Here is a 22,051-nt window from a genome sequence, read left to right as displayed (position 1 = left end):
AATACAGCACACACCATAATTTTGCTTACCCATGCTGTAGATTCTGGGCCAGGATTAGCAATCTGACAGGAATCACTCTTTGGCAAACCCAGGTGCAATCTGTTCAATAATTCATTGGTTTTGCTATGAAGAAATCCAATCCAAATAGAACTGTTAGTGCTTCCATAAAAATAAACACAGCTTTTTATCCCACCCTTGGAATCCAGCCTAGATATTTTATCATGTGTCTGCTGAAAAACAACATAGGTGGAAAAAAAAGGTTATGGAAACAGACAAAATGAAATGAGACAGAGGATACAGAACCTATACTGTGGATAAGACATTTGCTGGGAGTGTTTTTAAGCAAACAATTATTTTCATTCGCATATTTGAGGTGTACAGTGGCTATGTTTTCTTTCCTCATTGTAAAGTTCCTGTAACACAGACTCACATACCTTTGGACATTGTCAGGATGCAACTGCTTCAGTGAATTGTTGCAAATCCTTCCAGCAGATCTATAAATCTCTGGTAAGTAATTTAAAAGATAATTTTAAGGAATTTTCCTTCATGGTTAATATGATGAAGCCTTACAAGAGATTACTTAATCAAGTAGAAAGACTTAGAAGCATTTTGTGGCTTTTAAAAAAAAGTAATTGTCTTTATCTGAAGCAGAATTGCACAGCATCGTCATTTCTTATTCTGTCAAGCACAAATTTCTTTTTCCAGCTGCATCCCTTATAAAGCAGATTTTCAAAGTAGCACCACTTTGCTCACAGTTTCAACCAAGTACAGTTAAACAAAGTCACAAACAAAACCAACAGGAGTTTGGGTGCTGTGACTGGGAATCATTTTCCTAGCCTGCAGTACCAGACATATCTACTACAGCCTTTGCTCACTCAAAGGAAAAGTTAGAGGAAAGCGGTAATTTTATTTCTGTATACAGCTTTGGAAAGCACTGAAGTGAGAGCAGAAAGAGTGCTTCAAGACATATTCAACACAAAGATTTACTCTCCTAACAGGGCAACCAGCTAGCTCTGTTGGGGAGAAGATGCCTCTACCAAAGACTTAAGCTTGGAGAAAAAGCCTTGGCTGTCAAAAGGTGATGATGACTAACAGCTGAAACAGACAACTAACGGTGTTTTTATCTTTCACTCCATGATTTGAAACGGTGAGTAGATGTCTTTTTGGCAAATGTCCTGCTAGTCAGTGAGGAGTGGTACATTGAGGAGAAGTTCTGAGAAAGAGCAAGAACCCACAAGTTCTCTGCTACTCTACACAATACAAAAACATTTCACTACTTCACGTACAAAGTATGTGCCCAAGTTGTAGCAAGCCAGGCTTTTAGAGTCTGATCATTCCCAGTTCACCCTCTCTTTCCTCCATTACCTGGGCAGTTTACATAGACCTCAGCCAATGCACAGTACAGAAAGAACCAAGTGAAATATTTGTTTCCCTGATCTATAGAGTATCAAGGCTGAACAAATTATTAGTCTTCTTGCACGAGTCTTAAGCACTCACATTTTTTCCATGACAAGGGAGTTATTAAGTGATAAGATTGCACAGAATAATTTGGGAACTTGAATTTTTAAATTGAGGATTTTGTGGGGTTTTACTTATGCTAAAATTGATAAAATAGCAATTTATTTCTATACCAGAAAGACCAAGAACTCCTATAGAAAATCTGGAATATATTAGAGAAGGTTGAAGCTCTGCAAAGAAATATCTGGCAATTTAGGTCTATACCTGGATGTCCTAGTTCCTTAGGGATATCAAAAGAATTACATGGGGGATGTAGAATTTCTCCTTATTTGCATAAAAATGTGGTGGAAGACACTACTTTTCCAGGATCAGCACACTGATAGATGAAAAGTTAATCAGTTTTGGTATCAGAAAAGATGATTACAAGAGTGGAAACAAATAAAGTTTCTCAGTAAGACTGCCTCGGAATAGAGGAAACACCCTACTACACCCAAATTAAGTAGTATATTAATCAAGTGTCCCTATCACAAGAAAGGGACTCAGATTTCTGGACCTGACAAAAGACAAGTCAGATCTTATATATATTAATTTGTTTTGTGTCATCTCTATGGAAACCCAGCAATGCATCTAGAGTTGCCAGACTGAATGTCTGAAAGGTATTTTTCATAATACTAAACCTGTACTCATGACAGCGCAAAGCATAGCATAAGCCATACTGCAGGAAAAGGGGGAAGTCAGAGAGACCACAGCTGAATTCATGTTATGGAAAGGAAAGTATTGTCTCCAGAATGAAATCAGCATATCAAAGTGTCCACAGGTGTTCCACAGACAGTTGGAGCAACATCTCACTCACTTGCTAAAACTTTAAGCTAATTAACATTAAGGAATGAAGAGCATGAGCTGAAGAAATTTATCTGAATACAGCAGAATCCTGATACTCTTCAAATATAGCTAGGCAAAAGGCGATCCAAGGTTTAGAAAAGCCAAGAAGAAGGCACCCTCCTAACAGGCTGCTAACCTGAGTTCTGACTACACTTAAACAACCACGTGGAAGAGAAGACAGCCATTCAGAAGCAGTGGTTAAGCTGGAGCAATCTTATGAGGGTATTTTGTCTTTCTTGGTAGCTCTGTTTCCCATTACACCATTGGGAAAAAGCCCTTTGCTCTGCTAATTTAAATAGCCTACTCCCATACTGGTATGTTTAATAGGACCAAGCAACAGTCTTAGCTTGGGAACTCAGTCACCTATACTGTGTTACCATTCCTGAAATTGTTTAGACTCATTCCAAACAGCACTTTCCCAAATAACTCTTAGCTGCTGTCCAGGAATAAACATCAACCATAAGTAACTCCCAAGATGTGTTTTAGATGCTACTGCCCCATTTTGGGAGGCAAAAAAATTGTCTAGCAGTGGAAGCAGGCAGTCTCTGGCCTGTTGGCCTCAAAGGTGACAATGATTGACAGTGTTTAATTTATTAGTACAGATGCAGTCACTGGGGAATGAAGCATAATACTGGATTCAGGGGCTGCAAAACTCTTAAGAGCTGTCGTGGCAAAATACTAACTCTGCTGCCAGGATCATTGAGTAATGTGCTAAGAGGGGACAGTGCATAACAGTGGAAATCAGTCCATGTTTCAGGTGCTTTGTGTTAGTCCTTGAATATTTGACTTTATATTTTACAACTATTCTTCAGGCAGAGTCTTTTCTTAAAAGCTCTTATGTAAAACAACCGACCTGAAGCTCAACAAGTATATGTAAAGTGCAGAAACGTGAATTTGTTAGGTGTTCCACTGAGAATGGTATAATTCAGGGATTTAGAGTTGGCACCCTACATTCACAAGACACTTGTAGATCAGGGAACCCACACGTATTTCTTATTGTTTGGGACTAAATGCTGCCCTCATTCCCACTAGGATGAGACAAGGGGATGGTTATAAAAGCCAGAGTGAGCATAGGTTCCTCTGGCCTGGGTAGAAATTCCCATGCTCTAACAGAATTACCAGCCTTGATAGGCAAGAAGCAGAAAGTTCTACAGTTTAGTCTAGCACGCAACTGTGAAAGATCTGAAGACCCACAACTGATCTCATTGCTGGACCCGAAGTCTAAAATCTAGTGCAGAATAATATCCTTAACCTTGTGTGTCATTTGGTCTTAACTCCTGTCACATCTACAAGGCAAACAAAAGAATGAGTCCTGAAAAGGATTCATCCTCAGGGACATGAATAAGGATATAGACTAAGGCCCCAGCATCTTCCTCCATCCAGGAGTTGCACAGTACCACTAACTAAGCTTTTCGTTTGAGACTGTATTCCCCTCAAAGCAAAGACATAGAGAAAATATTTTTTCTGCCTACACATAAAGTTCTTGCCTTTAAGTCTGTTTTACAGACAAACATTAAAAATGCATTAATTAAAAAGGCTTCTTGTAATCTTCATTAGTCCTTCTCAATGAAACTAGTGGCAGTTAATTCTTTTGCTTTAATTGATGGATATTGAAACTCCAATATACAAAAACTATACTGGCTTTTATGCCGGAACATTTGGGGAAAAAAAAGGGAACACAATACTTTCGCATATATCATAAATATATTTATTTCTCTTGAGAATTTATAAAATATAGTGACCAACTCTTATTAGTATTGAAAACAATACAGCTCCTGAACTTGTTATCTCAAGCTGCAGGATCTCCACTATTACAATTCTGCTCTAATGAATGTCCACAACTATGTTAAGAGTTGTTCAGAAATAGTATTTAAAAATAAAAATAAAGAACCCTAGGCCAGGTAAATCATTATAGCCATTTCAAAGAGGAGTGACTTGAGTAGTCACTAAGACCACAGAAGTAGCATCTAGTGCTGAATGACGTGGATATATCAGCTTCCATTGCCTGTAAGCAATGCTAAAGTTATATTTCACCATTTTCTTCCAGTTCAGTTGAAAAGCTAATAAGCATGCATAATACATACATAATGTTAGTTTCACATGTCTACCCAGAAGTTTCATGATGGTTTTTAAAAAGAGCAGGACTCCCCCACTCAAAAAACCCCAACAATAACAAAAAACCAAACCAAAAACCAAAACTGAGTTTCACTCAAGACACATCTTTTTGCAGCACCAGCAAGTATATCTACACTTCTTCCCACTTCAACATATTTAATTGGCTAAGCATACCAATTTCCTCAACTCTTGCAGAAATGAAGATCAATTGCATAACACCATCAAAGTCTACCCACAAGAAATGCTGCCCTTCATTTCAGTATGGTCCACGGTGTGTGTGTCCTCACTGATGCTCTTGTTCTTTCCTCAGTGAGGGCTGTTGTGGGTTGAGGTGCCTGGGTGTTTTGGTAGTAGGGGGGGCTACATAGGGTGGCTTTGGTTAGAAGCTGCTAGAAGTTTCCCCCCCAATGAAGCCAATGATAGCTGGCTACAGGAGGGACTTCCTGCTGCTGACCAAGGGAGAGCCAATAATTATGCCTCTGTGATAACACATTTAAGAACAAGTTTGTTGTGCAGAATTCCAGCCAGGGGAGAGAGACTGAAGCTCCCGGGCAGCCCCACCGCCTCCTCTGCCGTGGGTGGCAGCCTGGCCCGGGCCTCTCGGCACCTAGTCCAGAGCAGGCAGCGGCACCCCGGCCGAGCTGCCCGTGCTGCTCTCGGCACTGCCGGCTGAGCCAACTGGCGGCCCCTGCGAAGGGGCAGCCGGGGCTGGGGCCAGGGCTGGGGTGTACGGCCCCACGGAGAGTGGCCCTGCAGCCCCCTGGGCCTGCCCTGCGAGCAGCCCGTGCTGGAGCCCATTCTGCCCGAGGAGCAGAACAGCACCGACAGCACCAAAGCCCCCAAGGTGAACTGTGAGGAGTCGGGGGAGGGTGTTAGGCCAGGGCGGCAGAGTGGCCTCTGCCGGTGGGCACTGCCCTCCCTTCCCCCCCTGTCCAAGTCGAGCTGGGCTGGGCTGGGGCGGCCTGCCATGGTGCAGCCGAGCCCATGCTGGAGTAGATGGATGCATGGAAGAAGGCCATTACCCCCCCATGGAAGGCCTAGGATGGAGTGGAGTCCTTCAGGAGACTTGTGGCCCGTGGAGAGGAAAATCCACTCTGGAGCAGGTTATTCCTGGGTAGGACTCATGGCCCTGTGGGGGATCCACATCAGTACAGCTCACCCTATGAAGGATTGCATCGTAGGAAGGACCATTGGGTCCTTCCTCCTGCACCCCATGGAGAAGTGACCCTCGGGACAGTAGACATGGAAGAACTACTGCCTGAGGGGTGGACCCATGCTGGAGACGTCCATCAAGGGACTGTTACCCATGGGAGGGACCCCACGGAGCAGGGGAAGGACTCAGAGCTGTGGCCCCAGCTGTAACCTGTGGTGAGGACCATGGTGAAGTACGCTGTCCCCCTTCAGCCCATGAAAGAGTGACCTACAGGACAGCAGATTTAGAAGACCTGTTGCCCAAGGGCTGGATTTTTCTCCCTGCACTGCTGCGGGGGGAGGAGGTAGAACATGGAAGGAAGGAGGGGTGGGTGGAAAGTGTGTTTAAGAATGTTTTATTTCTCACTCTTGAGATCTTATCCTGTTAGTAATAAATTTTAGTATTAACTCCACGTTGAGTCTTTTTTGCCTGTGTGACCTCTCCCAGCTCAGAGCGACTTCAGTGGGTGCCTAGAATCTGGCCAAGGTCAACCCACGACAGGGCTCTATCTTATGCATTGCCAAATGCATCTTGGTCAGGCATTTCCTATGATAAACAAGCCTGGCTGGTACCAGGGCCATTGCTGTTCCTCTGACATGTGGCCTAACAAAACTGAATGTTAAAGTCGAAGACGTTCCAGAAGTCAATGCAAAGGTCGATGAGATTGCTGTTCATTTATGCAGGTTTCCAACAGATTCTATGTTGGAAGATGGAGAAAGACACTCCAAAGGGAGGTGTAGTTGGGACTTTCACCAATAAAAATCACTTTCTAAAAGGGGAATGAAGTTTAGGGGGTTGGGGATGGGGGGACGATAATGCCATATGTGAAAATAGTCTCACCAAAGGTACATGGCTTTTGCTAGTACACAGTTACACACGCCTTCTCTCACTCCCCCCTCCCTTGCAGAGATTAGCACAGCAAGACATTCACATGGTTTAAATAAGTTCAGAAGTTTACAAGCATCTGTTTCCCACAGATGGATCATGACAAGGGGCAAGGTAGTAAAAACATCTCTGTCTGTCATCAACACACATGCCTTCAACTCTATATGGATTTTGGTTCTCCTGTACCTCAACTCTAACCCACACCTGTAGGACTGAGTCCACTTTTGGGTAAGGAAAAAACAAACACCAGCTACATGCAAAATTGCCAACATGAACTGATTTTGGAGCGTGTATTGGTGCAAGATTTGTCTTTTGCTGCAAGCGATATGGTAAAAAATTACAACATGAAATAATTAACACATTAAATGCATGTACGATGTTGATGGCTCTTTTGCAATGCCCTTTACCATGAGGAAAGGTCATCCTCTGAATATTTAGTTCATCTGCTTTCCAACACAAATCCTTCCAGTAGCCATATAGCAAGCTTACTGTAGTATTCACAGACTTCACTGGCAGTAATGCAAAATCATAATGCAGAGGACTTGGACAAATCTAATGATAGTGATCAAAACTGTGCTATCTTTGGCTAGTAGGATTTCTTGTCTGCAAGCTCTTGAGCAGGTGTTCCTGATTTGGGGGATAAGAACAAAAAATGTAGCACTAGTTCATTTTAGGTACAAGGCTTCAAGAAAGTATACGAATAGATTAAAGAAAAAAGGCAACTTTCTCAGCAGAATTATTTTCATCACTTCCTACCCACACTCAAAACTAATCTATCCTGTCAACTCACCTGCTTTCTTTGTTTCCCTGACTGGATAAAATAACAGAGCTAGGCTATTCTTTCCATCCACAAACTCATCCAATGTTCCTGGATGTTATTCTAGATGTAAGTTTCATTTATTATCTGAAGCAATAAGCATAAATCCAGTTTTAAGGAAAATGCAGTTTCGTATCAGTCTTTTGCACAGATTCTGTGTGCTCCATCTGCATGTGCAATCTGCTTCTATATTTTCAGCCAGCTTGCATGGGCAGATTAATGTGTACAATTAGAAAGGAACCTCACAGGCATTCAATAAACTGCCTTCATTATTACACTCAAGAGAGTCCCTTTGGATGTCTATAAAAGCCTAGTTTTCTGCCTGTTAGCTAAATAATTGACAACGCTTAAAATAATCAGGAGCAAATGAACAAAACAAAGACAATTGTGGTGAAAAGAAGCAAACAAAGGATTCTCAAGGCTGCAAACCCTTTTTGTGTGAGCTCTCTTTCATTCTCTCTAGCAACCTATATCAAAAGTCTGGTCAGGTTTACATTTGTACTTCTGTGGGGAAAATCTCTTGCCAGCCTGCTGTTTGAACCACACATCATAGGGGACTGAAAACTGGCAAGGACACTAGTATTCATCCTGTAAAAATAGATAAATAAATAAAAATTCTGGTTTGATTCAGGTTTTATTCTCTTGCATTTTATGACTTTTGAGAACACTGCTTTGGCAGGCAAGCGTATATCAACTTGGTTTGGTGAACCTCCTGCATTGTGTTTGGAATATGCACTTACAGGCACTCTGGCAAATTCTGTTTCCAGTTCCAAATTCTGAGCAGAATATATTGAGTGCATGCATGTACCCGAGTGCAGCAGTGCCAAGAATTTTTACAGGAGCACAACCCTCACAAAAACAGAGGCATGAATATGTAACAAAGTGAAGGATGAAGTGACACAACAGTCATCATGTGCTATTAGAAAGTAACCTATGTTCTAGACTGCTTTACCCATTACATAAATAGGTAGATGACTATTAGAAAAACAGTGGACCACATCCAACACAACAGTTTTTGGAAAGTAGAATACAAATTAAATAAGAGCATCTTACTAGATTAAGCTGTACGGTGAGATGCCCTAGAGTTCAAACACAGATTCACGCAGCTACACAGCCAAGAAAAGCAAGTCATGAGATACCTATCCTCATTACTATTTAAATGACAGTGTACTAACTAAAGATGGATGTCCTGAAAAGTCCTCTTCTTTGTTTACATTTGGAAAGATGGATAGTCAGTTCTTCCCTCACACGGATCAGCAATTCCAAAGTATGGACTATACAAGCCTTTACTACCTTTTCATGCACCCTGACAGAAACACAATCAGGCCCATAATGCAAAATGTATCCAAGATGTCATGACTCAGAATGAAGGACTCCATTTCATGGGTAAGTAGTTTCTGGTAGAAAGTCAACACACACTCCCCATTTTCTAAATCTGGCATTTGCTGGGACAGAACCACAGCAACATTATGACCAACAAATCCCTCATATGCTTCTTCTCTGTTAGCACAAACTGTAGCAATCACTTCCTAAATATGCAGCAATTTCTTCAATCCAAAGTCCAAAGAAGCTTACAAGGCTTTCAAACATAGAAAATAACTGTATTCTGTAGACAGCAAAAAAATTACAGACCGTTTTTCTTTTTAGCACTTCATGTTAGACCCTCTGAAAAGAGATTTCATTGAGAAGTTCTTGGTTTTAATAGTGACAAGAATTTAATCAGAAATATAAAATTCTAGACAGTATCATAGTATGTCAATGACATGAGAATTTTAAGTGCCTTTCCTTATCAAATAGAAGTGGCACTTCATGCAGGAGAGGTACTGATTGGGCTGTAGCCCTTGGAGGCTGATATGGCTAGAGGTGGTGATCAATTTTAAAAGGTTTTCCAGCTAATGAGAGTGCTGGTAGGCATTGATCTCCTCAGGAAAATTGTGATGTTGCAGCTACAGGTCTTCTAGAGGACAGATTAACAAGGGAGCTTATCTTTTGAAATGGCTCTACAGGCCATGACTTTGCAGAGGTCACTGCTTTATATGCAGCACATGACCTTCCTTCCCCCATCTCCCAGCAAGCAGAGAAGGAGATCAAAATACTCCAACAGAGACAGCAAAGAAAGGGGCACAACCATGCATTTGTTCTCTTTGCCTCTAGACAAAGGGTATTAGATGATGCAAGTAATGAGTTACTCATTTTTGCATAGTAGGGGGTTTTTTTTGCATAGCGTGACTTTAAATACCAAGCCTTTCTATGTGAACATGCAGTACTTCAATAGAGTTACTTCACAAAATCTGAAATGTTACACAGAATCTTTCCATTACTCCTGGATGCTGTGCTTCATAACGGCAGTGTATCTCAGCAGTGCATCCTCAGCAACATCCAGTGGCACAGACTCTCCTTCCTCTGCTCACCAGAGGATTCCTTCAGACCAGGGAAGACACTAGTGTCACTCTATATCTTGAGGAATACATTCAGCGCAGGTAGCTTGGTGTGCAGCTGCAGTGAGAGCTGCAGATTGAGCTCTGGGGGGCAGGAGCCCAAGCCTGAGGCAAGAAGCCATGAACTGCTGACACTTTGCATGAAAAAGGGCACAGTGACCTGTGATTCCACCAGGGGACCTGACACTTAGAGACACCACAGGAGCCAAGGACCCCCAGACTTCCCTGCCCCTAAGACTGTGATGGTATAAAAGCCCAGCAGTTCCTTTGTTCAGGATCCCTCCTCAGAGGCACCAGGTCAAGCTGGTATTTTGTTGTTTAGTTATTCCATCATGATTAAATTATTTTAAGGATCTGGATGTCTGAGACAGTGCTATGGGAAGCCTGGGGTCGAGCTGGTAAGGAAACCTGGTCTGACTGTGTGAGTTGGGGCATGTAGCTGTGAAGGGGCTTCGGTCCCAGCTCAGGTAGTGCAAGAGTGACTGCCAGAGTAACTCCTGGATGGTTGGACAGGGAAGTTTCCTTAACACTGTACAGCACGGAAGGTTTTTGCTTAACCAAAATTGCATTCAGTGTAGGTAGTTTTTCAGTTCACTTCCTCCAGGAGTAGTAGCTGCAGGGCCCTTCTGGTGTATGTTCAGTACATAGTACATACAGATAATGTTCTGATAGTTCTACATAATCTCAAGTAATGGAGCTCGACAGTCCATCTTTACCTTCAGTTGCATCAGTCAATTAGTTTCCAAAGATGAATGCTCCCAAGCCTTTCCTTAATCAGTGGACAGAACGGCTGCCAGCCAGTCCACTTCTCAGTGCCCCGGCAGCCAGAGCTCCTGCACCACCTGGGGACTACCTGACTGCCCACATAGAGTCATTTAGGTTGGAAAAGACCTCTATGATCATCATGTCCAACTGTTAACCCAGCACTGCCAAGTCCAGCACTAAATCATGTCTCTAAGCATGATATCTACGTCTTTTAAATACCTCCAGGGACGGTGACTCAATCTCTTCTCTGAGGCAGCCTGTTCCAGTGCTTGACCACCCTTTTGGTGAAGAAATTTTTCACTTGTGGCCATTTCCATTTGTCCTGTGTTTCAGAGGGTTTGGACCTGCTTTTGGCAAAACCGAACTTACTTTTAATGGAAAAATCTCTGAACATCAGAATTCATTTCACCCTAAGCAAAAAAAAGGTACAGACAGAGAAGGTGAGGGAAAGGAAGAGATTTGTCTCTGTTCACAACTGAATATACCTTAAGACAAAAAATTATACTAAATTAGAAGATAAACCCCCTGACAATTCCCTTAGGAAGAAGCAAAGCCTGTAACTGAGGACCTTGCACCGCAAAGACCTGATGTGTCTGTTGTTGATTTAGGCCCAAAGAGAATGAAAGTGTCTAGTCTGTCAGAAACAGGCAAAGATCTAAAGTTATGAAGGGTCTTCAGAAATCCTGAGGAATCAAGGTGCGTGTGGGAAAACCCACACCAGGACAAACCGAGGATAAACAGCAAGCAAAACACCAATATCTAGAGACAAATGCTGATAACGTATTAAAGGAAAGAGCTGTGCCTGAAGTCAAATGCGAAGAAACAAAAATAAAATACAAGAAAGGCTGAGATGAGTGACAAAGTACTAAAATGTCTATGCATTAGAGAACAAAGTCTGGGCAAATGGTGAAGAAACTGGAGCTACCAGCAGGGGAAAAAAGTGACTCCCTTAAAGGTCACAGAGAAGGAAAAAGCAATCAATCAGACTAAACATACAGGTGAGTAATTTCAGAAGCCTAAGATAAAAAAGGTAAAGGTGACTAAACAGTATTGTGTGTTAATTATATGATAGAATCAGTTTGGACCAGTTAAAAATAAATAAATAGGGTAGAGTGAATGGGCAAGGCAGGAACTTCACTGCCAATGGAATTAATTATGCCAGGACTTAAGCTGTATCTAAATCTGATATTAAGGAGGTATTCCTGGGAAACAGGTCTTCACAACAAATCTCTACATTTAAGTATGCTAAATATAGGAAGTCCTCATTATTTCCATGTGGGTTAGATTTCTTTACTAGTCAATAAAATAAATGGGTGGAGATGAAATTTAAATCCTGTTTCAATAATTAGTCTTGGACTGAATGATCACCTATTGATTAGTTAGAGAAAGAAAGAACAAAGTCATTCTATAATTCACAGCTTTCATTTCTAAGTGTGTGTTTTAGGAAGCTAAGAGAAGTCTACAGAATCAAATTTCTCACAGAATAAGGTATGGAGGAGGCTTGGAATATTTCACAGAATCATAAAATCTTTGAGGTTGGAAAGGACCTCTGGATGTCATCTTGTCCAAACCCCTGCTCAAACAGGGCCACCTTGAGACAGCTGCCCAGAACTTTTGAGTATCTCCAAGGATGGAGAATTCACAACCTCCCTGGATAACATGTGCTTATATTCAGTCACTCTCAGAGTAAAAAAGTGTCTCCTGATGTTCAGTAGGAACCTCCTGCCTATCAGTTTCTGCCCCTTGTCCTGAAATCAAAAGTTTCAAGTAAAAAATTGAAAAAAATAGCAACAGAAGCCCTTCCTGAGCCCTGAACTGGGGAAAAAAAAAGACAAACAAATAAATAATATTAAATAATAATTTAAAACCCAACAAACAAACAAGCAAGAAGGACAGAAAGGAATTTTAGGTAATAATTTTCAAATTTTACTTACTAATTTTGATCTTCAAGGAACATCTCTCTTCTTTGCATTTCTTGTTGTCTTTTTTTAACTTCAAGTCTCTCTGCCTACAGCATTAAAAACAGGAAAACATATTTGATGTTTCCAATAAATGAGAAACAAATATTGATTATTTCAATTCCAGGATTTTAATATTCTGGTCTTTAAAAGATCTATGGCAGCAGTTGGGTACAAAAGTGACCTAATTTCAAATTTAAAAGTAATCAGATATGACCAAACATCTCCTAGTCAAGAGATCTGTTTAAAACAGAAAATGACATGGTGCTCCTAGTAGATCCATGTACCTAAAGGGCCTTGTAAGCCTTGACAGTTCTCATATCACAACCCTGTTGGGGGACCTCTCTTGGAACATTGGTCCTAGTAAGAAGGACTCAAACCATCACACCAAAGCAGATGATAATCCTGTAGCACTGACAGTGCAGTGATATGAGTACCTGTAGCTCATAGACCTGACCTTCAGGGGCATTAGGTACAGGCCAGTTGAATACATGCTAAGATGGACGAAAGTGGGAGACATTGGTACTTAACCAGCATTATTCTGCCTCAGATACCATATCCAGTATAAGACTCAACCAAATCCTTGACACATACAACTCCTTTTAAAACCTGGATACCACAAGTGATTAAGTCCATTAATACAAAATTGCACATAATTTCCAGTGAAGGGATCATATAAGATGCCCAAGCCCCAAATTCAAGTAGAATAAAACATTAAAATAAAAGCAAAAACTAGAGAACTTGCTGCAACAGCAATGTGTATTTCAACCTAAATTCCAGTCAAAAGAAGGTCAGCCAAATCTTTGCTTTGGCTCACAGGCTGCAGTTAGGTCACATGTGAAGAGCAGTCAAAAGGCAGATCAGTGTATTAAAAGCACAAATTGGAAGTGTCAACCTGAGATTTCAGCCTGCTATATTTTGAGCACAAGCTCCCACACTGTAGCTGGGGGGGGTTGCTGCAAGAGTTCCTAGCCAAGGATCACGGCAACTTGCATATGGAGCAAAATACAGACTCGGACTATCACTCTGCTTGTCACCCCCCCTCAAAAGGAAAAAGAATAACTTTTTATTTTCAGCCATTCCTCTGAACAAAGTGCTGTGGAAATTTCAGACAATACTTTGCAGAGATGAGAAGGGTGGTGTAGGTGAGAATGGCCAGAACCCCAAATCAGGGAGAGGACACTCTACCTGGGCAGAGGTGTTGTTAAGAATAGGGCTGAAACCCCTAACTCTATAACCCTCTTCCTTTCCCGCAATCAAAAAACTTTCAGAAAAATTACAATTCTACTGGCAGTTACTCAACTACTTTGCCTTCAGTGATTTAAGAATGGGTATTTTTTAATTGGGTAAAGAATGACTGTCTGGAAGAGATTTGCAAAACAAGTGCAAATTCCTCCTTCACATGTATTGGATTAAGAAAAAAAATCCTTTCAGATATTTGCAAACAGGAAAAGAGCCACTATGTTGTGCGATGATATAAACTGCTGGAAGGTAAATGACTCAGAAGTTTTTATTTGGAAAAAGGCAGTGGAAAATTAAACAAAAGGAGGAAGATGAATCTCTCAATAAGATGTCCTGTTCAGTCATTTGACATCCAGAATCAGTGGTAGAATGTGTGATGTACTGATGCAATTAAAAAATTTAACCCACCTGCAGTGAGGAGCATGACTGCACAGTATAGGTAAACTTTGAGAGTGTTTAAGGGATATCTTGTTTGTTCCTAACCACTCCACCCAGAGAGGGATGATTTTTTAGGCAAAAAGATTCCCACCTATTTATGCAACTACAATTTACAGGAAAAGAAAGGAAAGAGGTAGAAGAGAAATCTAATCTGGCTTCTGTTATAGTCAAAGGTGATGCTGATACTCTCAAGACATCAGCCATAGCTTCCAGACTTTTTCCCAACACTGTCCAACACTGCAAGCTGACTCCTTCACCTCTGAAAAAACATTGGATGTGAGATCTGCTACCATATTGCAAGGCTCCTGAAAGTTCAAATCCAAAGCTCATGGGAGTTGTTGTGGTCTAGCTCCTAGCTAGAAAACCACAGTGATACTAATTTTGATAAATACAAACCTTCACTATCATCTCTGTTTCCCACTAGAAAAAAAAAAAACAACGGGATATCCTACACCTATTCTACCACCAGAATGGTACCTGAAGAAAACCCCAGCATCTTGAAATTATTCATTTGTGGCTGACATGACTATTTTTTACTCTGGAAGTTTACCCTGGGACCCCTGCTTAGGATGCATACAAGTGGCAGGCAACAGGACTGGAACATTCTCTAACTAACGACAATCTATCAGTAGACATTGCCAAAGCACTGTACATTTGGCAGCATCTTCAAAAACAAAGCCAAGAGCGGAACAGCTGTGATACTGAAGGTAAACACGTTGAAAAATATTAGCAGAAGGTCTGTAAAGTGCCTGGTTCTAACAAATTCCTGAAAAAAAAAAGGCCATTCATGCTGATTAACACAGTCAAATAAAAAGCACATGATTTGATAAAAAATAAAATGAAATTACACCTTATCCTAAATAAGACGGTTTCTAAAGATGACAGGACTGTTTACTGTGTGAGGTAAGAGCAAAAAGTTGTGTAAGGTAAGAGCAAAAAGCTGTATGAACTGGAATTCAATCAAGACTTAGAGCATACAAGGAAAGGCCAAAGGCAGGGTAACAGCAACAGAAATTGAATGACAGCAAATAGAAATACCCAGTGCACTGAAGTTATCCTATTTTATGTGCAGCACAAATTCCAAAAGTTTAAAAAACAAGAAGCCAAATCTCAGCCACTTTCTTATTTTTGGGAGAACTTTGACAGTCCTTTCACCCAAAATACAAAGGAAATTATGGTTTAGTCTGGCCAAAATCTGTGACGTGAAGGGCTACACAAAAGATACCAAACTGCAAATACCTACTACAAATGAGAAATTAATAAAAAAACTACTTCCCATGTACTTCCACACTTTCTGCAGATCAGGCACACATCTCAGCACTGGGGACAAAAACAGAAATAGGGAACTTCCTGCTAACATTACAAACTCTTTTTCAAATTATTTCAGTGAGCACTGAGAGATCACTACCTCAGAATACTCAAACTCATGCAGCCCACGGTTACCCCATGAACAAACCACAGCAGTCCCAGGACAAGTTGCCTCTCATGGAGCATGTGGGAGACTTGGGTATCTGTTCACACAAACGAGTCCTGTGGAACACAGAATAAAGAATCTTCCTTCTCTCTGAGAGATGGAAAGAGACAAGGTAGATGCCAAGTGCATTGGTATTTCAGCACCCAATAACCTCAAGATTAATTAAAGAATGACAAAGACTGGCAGGTGGACTCCTACATATGGTAAGGCAGATCTTCCACATTTGGATACTGCTTTGGCAGACACAGTTTTCTCTGTCCACAAAGACAATTGGAAAGTGAGTGCTGCTTTTTTCTGCAAAATCAGCATTAAAGCAGAAACATAAACAGATCCTAGGTTCACAGGCAGCACTGGCCTATATTGTTCTTACAATCAAGGAAGAACTGAGCTGAGTATCAGCACCCGTTCCAGTCATAGCACATTAGTCTGTAGGGCTTCACCATTCACGTTTTTTGGCAAAGTAGCTTTCCAGCTGTGAAAGTTCCAGGGCTCCTGCTGATAAAGCTGTCTAGCCATTTTCTCCCTTCAGACTGTCAGACAATTTGGTTTTTATTGAATGAATAATAACCTTGAGCAAAAGAAGCACTGGCCAGCAAGAAAAACAGCTCTCAGCCGATGCACTGCAGGTGCAGTTGAATACAGATCTATCACTTCAAATAAAAAGCTTATGTCTTGTGGTAACCAAAGCCCAACATTGGTCATACAGTACCAGTTCTCTAAGACCCCTCTCGTCCTCAGCTCTTGGGAGCCTTTCATTTGCAGGCAGGGTGAGATAGACAAATTGATACCTTTAAGTGGCTTTCCAGCATGCTCTTCTTAAAAACAAGGTTGAGTTTTTAATACATAATCATCTTCCAAGAAGAAATCTTATCAGCTCAATCACTATTGTGGAAGACAATCTGAATAAACAACTTCAAATTAAGAGTTCCCTTTCATGTTTCTCTGTTTTATTTGATTGCTTTTGGGTATATGTTTATTTAGTCAAATTAGACAGTCTGTTTGGCAAAGATGTTTGCCATTATGTTTCATCCTCCTTTAGAAGTTTTACTATCTACAACATCTATAAAGATTTTATAATCTGTGGGAGTGAAGGTAAGGAAATTTAAGAGTCTGAAAACAAAACTGATACATCAATATATTTTTAAGTGTAACTAGAAATTATATATAGCAGCCCTGTAACATTTTTCTTGTCCAATGCCCATGGGCAAACACCATATATTAAATAATTAAACCCCTGTCTACCATTGCTATCCTCATTCTATAGCTTCTGGAACTATACATGAGCTGGTAACCATTAATGACATTTTCCCATGATAGCACTCATAGTCCCAGTGAGCTATTATGTATGGGCTTATCCCCAAAGAGTAATGCTAACCACTGAAAGACTGAGAACAGACTAACCCTTACCTGGAGGCAATTACAGTTATTTTTGTTTATGCATGCCCTTGTACGCCAACCAGTATTGATTATTTTTTAATTAATTTTCAAGATTCAGTTTCTGCACAGAAAATCATTTTTACTGTTGTAGAGATAAAACTTGCAAACCTGAAATCTCCCTTTCTCTCCCTGTTATTGTGGACATCTGTATGTGTTTCCCCTCTTTTCTTTTTTCATTTAAATTCAACACTGCACTCTTGAGCACTATTTGATTGCCACCAAGGAGACACAAATGAACTTTTACAAAAGTTTTGCAGCACAAAGGATGAGAAGATGCTTTGTGAGAATAACTAGAAAAAGAAAACAAATGCAAAATCATAAAAGAAATTTTGAAACTGAGCTATCATTGATGTCAGTGTATGGAGAATATTAGAAGGAAAAGTGCTCTGACATTAGCAATACACCTGTGTGTGCAAGCCCCAGAGGGGCTGGAGGGCCATTTGAACTTCATGGTGCTCTCAGCCCAATGCAGATAGACTACACTGACCTTTTCATGATTTGGATGGCTTTTCCACCATAACAGGTCAGATTTTCTAGTATTCTTCCCATGTGCACAAGCAATTATAGATATTATAAGGTCTTTGTGCCATCTTCCACAATCTGATCTTATAGAGAAAGCTCATGCCAAAGTGAACCATGTAACCTGCATACACAATGTTACTCCTGACCTTAGTGTTCTACCTTTCTGCTAACTCCTCAGGATGGATGCAACTGAAAGGCTGGAGTTTCTGAAGAGCCCAAGGAACTCTCAAGCTCCAAAGAACACCAGGTCAGTCATCCTTTAGTCAGCTACAAAGAGGTGGAGGACTGGATTTCCTAATTCCTTGATGCCATCTGGGGTTACCACTTAATTTAATTAGCCTCTTCCCTGTAGTTCAGCAAAATCAAGCATCAAGACATGAACTGCGTTATATGGCTCTAACTCTGCAATAACCAGGTTTACCTTTTCTCTCTGAATTGCTTTCTTTTTCAGGATTTCAGCTTCTTCAGCTGCCTTTTTTGCTTTTACATATTCTTCTCTCTTGTGCTGTATGACATAAACATACAAAATTATTTTCCATATGTATTTATACAAGGAATGCATAAGGTAACTTGGCTCCTGTAGTGTATATTTTTCAAATCTAAAGTGTGTTTGGGGAAAGTTTCCAGAATTTTTTTCCTTAAAATGAGACACTAAATAATGCAGGCTGTGCAACAGCTACTCCAATATCGTCTTTAAGAAGGCTGAGAAATCTAGGACTGATAAATGGGCATCCATGCAAGGAATCACACAGCTAATTGATAACTTACAAGCATTTATACCTCTTATAACAGAAACAACATTTCCACATAAGTACAGGTTAGGGTGGTACATTGATCAATTAGTTGAAGTGTAGGCAGCATGCCAAAAGATACAACGAGGCATATAAGTGGCTTTACAACCATACTGGTTATTATTTTCTATATCATCTGTGATACAGATTGCTACATATTTATGGACAGATTTCTTATTTTCTTTGGTGCAGAACATTGGTTTCTGATTTCCTGCTGCTTCCTTCAGGTTTCATGACTTTCTTCTGCCAAGCATCTCTGAGTTCATTTTATAGTCATAAGAAATACTTCATGAAAAGCTTTCTTTTGAATTCTACAAATAAACAAACAAATTTATTCTTACCGACCTTTTGCTGGTATTTAGATTGCATGAGCATCATTTGTTGGTTTTGCCTTGCTTGAGCCTCTGATTCCTTTCCACCTTAAAAAACCCCAAACATATAAATTGCATTTTTTATGAACATTTTAACTGCCAATACCAGTCACTTTGGAACATAGCAATATAACAGATTGGATGTATGCATATACAGGAAATTTTTCATAATTACAGTAGCTGTCTGATATTAAAGAGAACAGATAGGAGACCTTTTTGATCATTTTATTCATCCATCAAAAGCACTTGCTTATTACTTACAGAGCATCCACTGTATCACCCACTCTACCAACAAATATGTCTCTACAGTATATGATCAGTTTACTGAGGAACTATTCCATTTTCAGAAAATCAGTCATGCTTTGCAGGTGAGTTTTCATTTTTCAATCCAACTATTCCCACCTTCGCTCAGTTTGTCACACACATACAGAGTCAGAAATTCTATTACCAAAAAGTTTATCTTTTATCAAACTTAGGATCTTGGACTCTGCCAGCTCTAATGGGATGCTATCACTTTAATATTTTCTAACTAATGTTTTGGTGCTCGAGGAAGAATCCCCTTTCTGAAATGGAAGTCAAAGCCTTTTCCCACAAACCCCACATTCATATCCAGGTAGCAGAAGGTGTCCTCATTCAAAGGCATGGCCTCTCTTTTGAGAACATCTAAAGCTCTGGCCATAATGTTCAGCATTCAATAAAAACAAACAACTCACAAACAAAACAAACAAAAACCTAACCACATAAATAACTTGATACTAGGGCTTAAAGGATGGAGGACTTTGATTTTATTATTCTGCTCTACTATTTTCCAAAGTATTTTCTTGCTTTGGGAGAGGAAATAATTCATTCCCTCAGTTGTCCTGAAAATCAACAGCAATTCTTACTCCATTCAGAGGGTAAGGAGTGTATTTTCCCTTAGCGTTTTCATGAGAAATTCTCCTCTGTGTGCCTCCTAACTATAGAAGCAGCTGCACCAATCTGTGCAACCTGACGTGCCTGATATCCTGGGCTGCATCAAAAGCAGCATGGCCAGCAGGTCAAGTAAGGTTGATTCTGCCCCTTTACGCCACTCTTGTGAGACCCTACCTGGAGTGTTGCATCCAGCCCTGGAGTCCCCAACATAAGAAGGACACAGACCTGGTGGAGTAAGTCCATAGGAGGGCCTCGAAGACAATTAGAGCACTGGAGCACCTCTCCTATGAAGACAGGCTGAGAGAGCTGGAGTTGTTCAGCCTGGAGAGGAGAAGGCTCCAGGGGGACCTCCTAGAAGCCTTTTAGTACCTTAAGAGGGCCTAGAAGAAAGCTAGAGAGGGATTTTTTTGCAAGGGCATGTAGTGATAGGACAAGGAGGAGTGGCTTTAAACCAAAAGAAGAGAGATTTAGATTAAACATAATGAAGACATTTTTCATTGTGAAGGTGGTGAAGCACTGGCACAGGTTGCCCAGCGAAGCTGTCCATGTTCCACCCCTGGCAGTGTTCAAAACCGGGTTGGATGGGGCTTTGAGCAACCTGGTCTAGTGGGTGGCATCACTGCCCATGGCAGGGGAGTTGGAACTATATGATATTTAAGGTTCCTTCAGACCCAAGCCATTCTATAAAACGTAAGACAAATATACTAGATCTTTCAGAAGGGGTCACTCTTCTCTAAAGGCAGCTTCCTCCACTTATTAATGGAAGGTAACTAATCTTTAGGTGCTTTTGTGAGGTTCAGTGAAGGGGAGATCAATTCCCTAAGTGTGGCAACATTTCTATGCACAGAAATAAATCTGTAGGATAAGTTCTCAAAAAACACTGGCCATAGAGTATACAGGTAACAAGCTTAGAGTAGCAATAAGCATACAGCTAGCATTGAGTGGAGTGACTCCTTCACAGGTCTAGAAAATAAAATGGCTACTAAACAAGTTTTTAAACCTTTTGGATGCTTGATCTCTGTTTTTTTTCTAGCCTTTTATTGGCAATATTTCTTGTGTGCACTGTACTTTCTTTGCATGTAGTGATGAGCATCATCTCTAAACAAATATTTTTCTGATCATTATTAGCTATAGCCTATAGCCTTTCAGCCAGGTTTAATTCATCCAAGGTTTGGCTGTAATGTCTCAAATATTTTGCTGAAGTCAGAGTATGTAGTGACTGGCTGTATATGATACGATCAAAAAAGAGACCATTTTATCAGGCATGAATTGTTGCTTCACTCATTGCTTATGAAGGAGGGTAGAACTTGCATCCTTTCATTGCTCTCATCTCTCCACGGTGCCTGCAAGTTTGCCAGTCAAATATTACAGAGCTGAAATCCAGAATACTTATTTCCCTGTGGAAAGCATGAGTGTTAAGAAACTTCAAGGATTCTCTGGTGATTTGGACTAGATGTGTAATCTCTTAAAACCACTCTGAGAAAACAACACATTATACTTTTTTACCTTAATGAGTACCTACAGTGGTGAAATTAGAGATGCCACTTATATTTTTTTCTCCTTCCTTGAGCTCTCTTCAGCTCCAAATTTGTTCCCGTGGGAATGATATGATATAATCATCTTTGCACATTACCTCTTTTCAGAGGCACTGAACTTAGTGTTTCAGTCTCCAGGAGTCTAAGTTGCAGCTAGACAATGACCAAAGGGATCATATTTTCTTACTTTTTTTTTTCCTTCTCTTAATTTGCTTCTTCCTCAAGCAAGTTTTTAAATGCTATGGGCCCCGAAGAAGGTAAGACTCCCCACAACCTGTCCCTGCAGCTTTGACATCACATCCTCAGTCATGCAGCCAGCCCGCACACATTCTACATAGACACCATACACCAAATTTCTGTTTTCAGATTTCACTTTCTTCAGCAAAAAGCTTTGTGATCCTCTTGTGACAGAAGCATGTCTTCTAGGAATGACTCACAAGCAAGAAGCAGATATGCATGAATTCACAAAGACCATGTCTGGCCACAGGACTGCACGTGATGGTGGGCATTACCACCACAGCAAACTGACTCAGGCTGCAGGGCAGAATATGTGGGACCTGTATCGCCTTGATCTAAAAACCACGTCTGGGTTGGAGTCAGTTCAAATTCCTCTATCTCCCACCTGCTATCTATTTTCATACACATTATCCCACTGCAAACTTATCATGTGGCAAAGAAAGAACTTAATTTGCAGGTCAAGGTAGCCAATAGCCTGCACCGTGCACCCCAAATTCTCCTATGTTAGCCAAGGGAAGGAAGGGCAGCTCTAGGTTCATAAAACTAATAAAGGCATTGTCATAATCATTCAATTTGCTAGAA

General features: G+C 40.7%; 1 protein-coding gene across 3 annotated transcripts in view; it reads right to left on the bottom strand.

The window, feature by feature from the left end:
• EPSTI1 (epithelial stromal interaction 1) overlaps positions 1–22,051 on the bottom strand; it is a 90,519-nt gene that overhangs the window by 54,536 nt on the left and 13,932 nt on the right. For all 3 annotated transcript variants that reach the window (XR_004355167.1, XM_032678546.1, XM_032678547.1), the window contains exons 4-7: positions 18,760–18,833; positions 18,045–18,128; positions 12,487–12,560; positions 30–123 (exon numbers count right to left, since the gene is read on the bottom strand). Coding sequence is in view for 2 of the 3 variants with exons in the window: in XM_032678546.1 (XP_032534437.1) it covers positions 30–123; positions 12,487–12,560; positions 18,045–18,128; positions 18,760–18,833 (326 nt within the window). In the remaining variant the exon portion in view is untranslated. The remainder of the gene's footprint in view (positions 1–29; positions 124–12,486; positions 12,561–18,044; positions 18,129–18,759; positions 18,834–22,051) is intronic.

Source organism: Chiroxiphia lanceolata, chromosome 2 (genome assembly GCF_009829145.1).
Source record: "Chiroxiphia lanceolata isolate bChiLan1 chromosome 2, bChiLan1.pri, whole genome shotgun sequence".
In the NCBI taxonomy this organism is placed as follows: Eukaryota; Metazoa; Chordata; class Aves; order Passeriformes; family Pipridae; genus Chiroxiphia; species Chiroxiphia lanceolata.
This window is presented reverse-complemented; position numbering and strand designations above follow the sequence as displayed.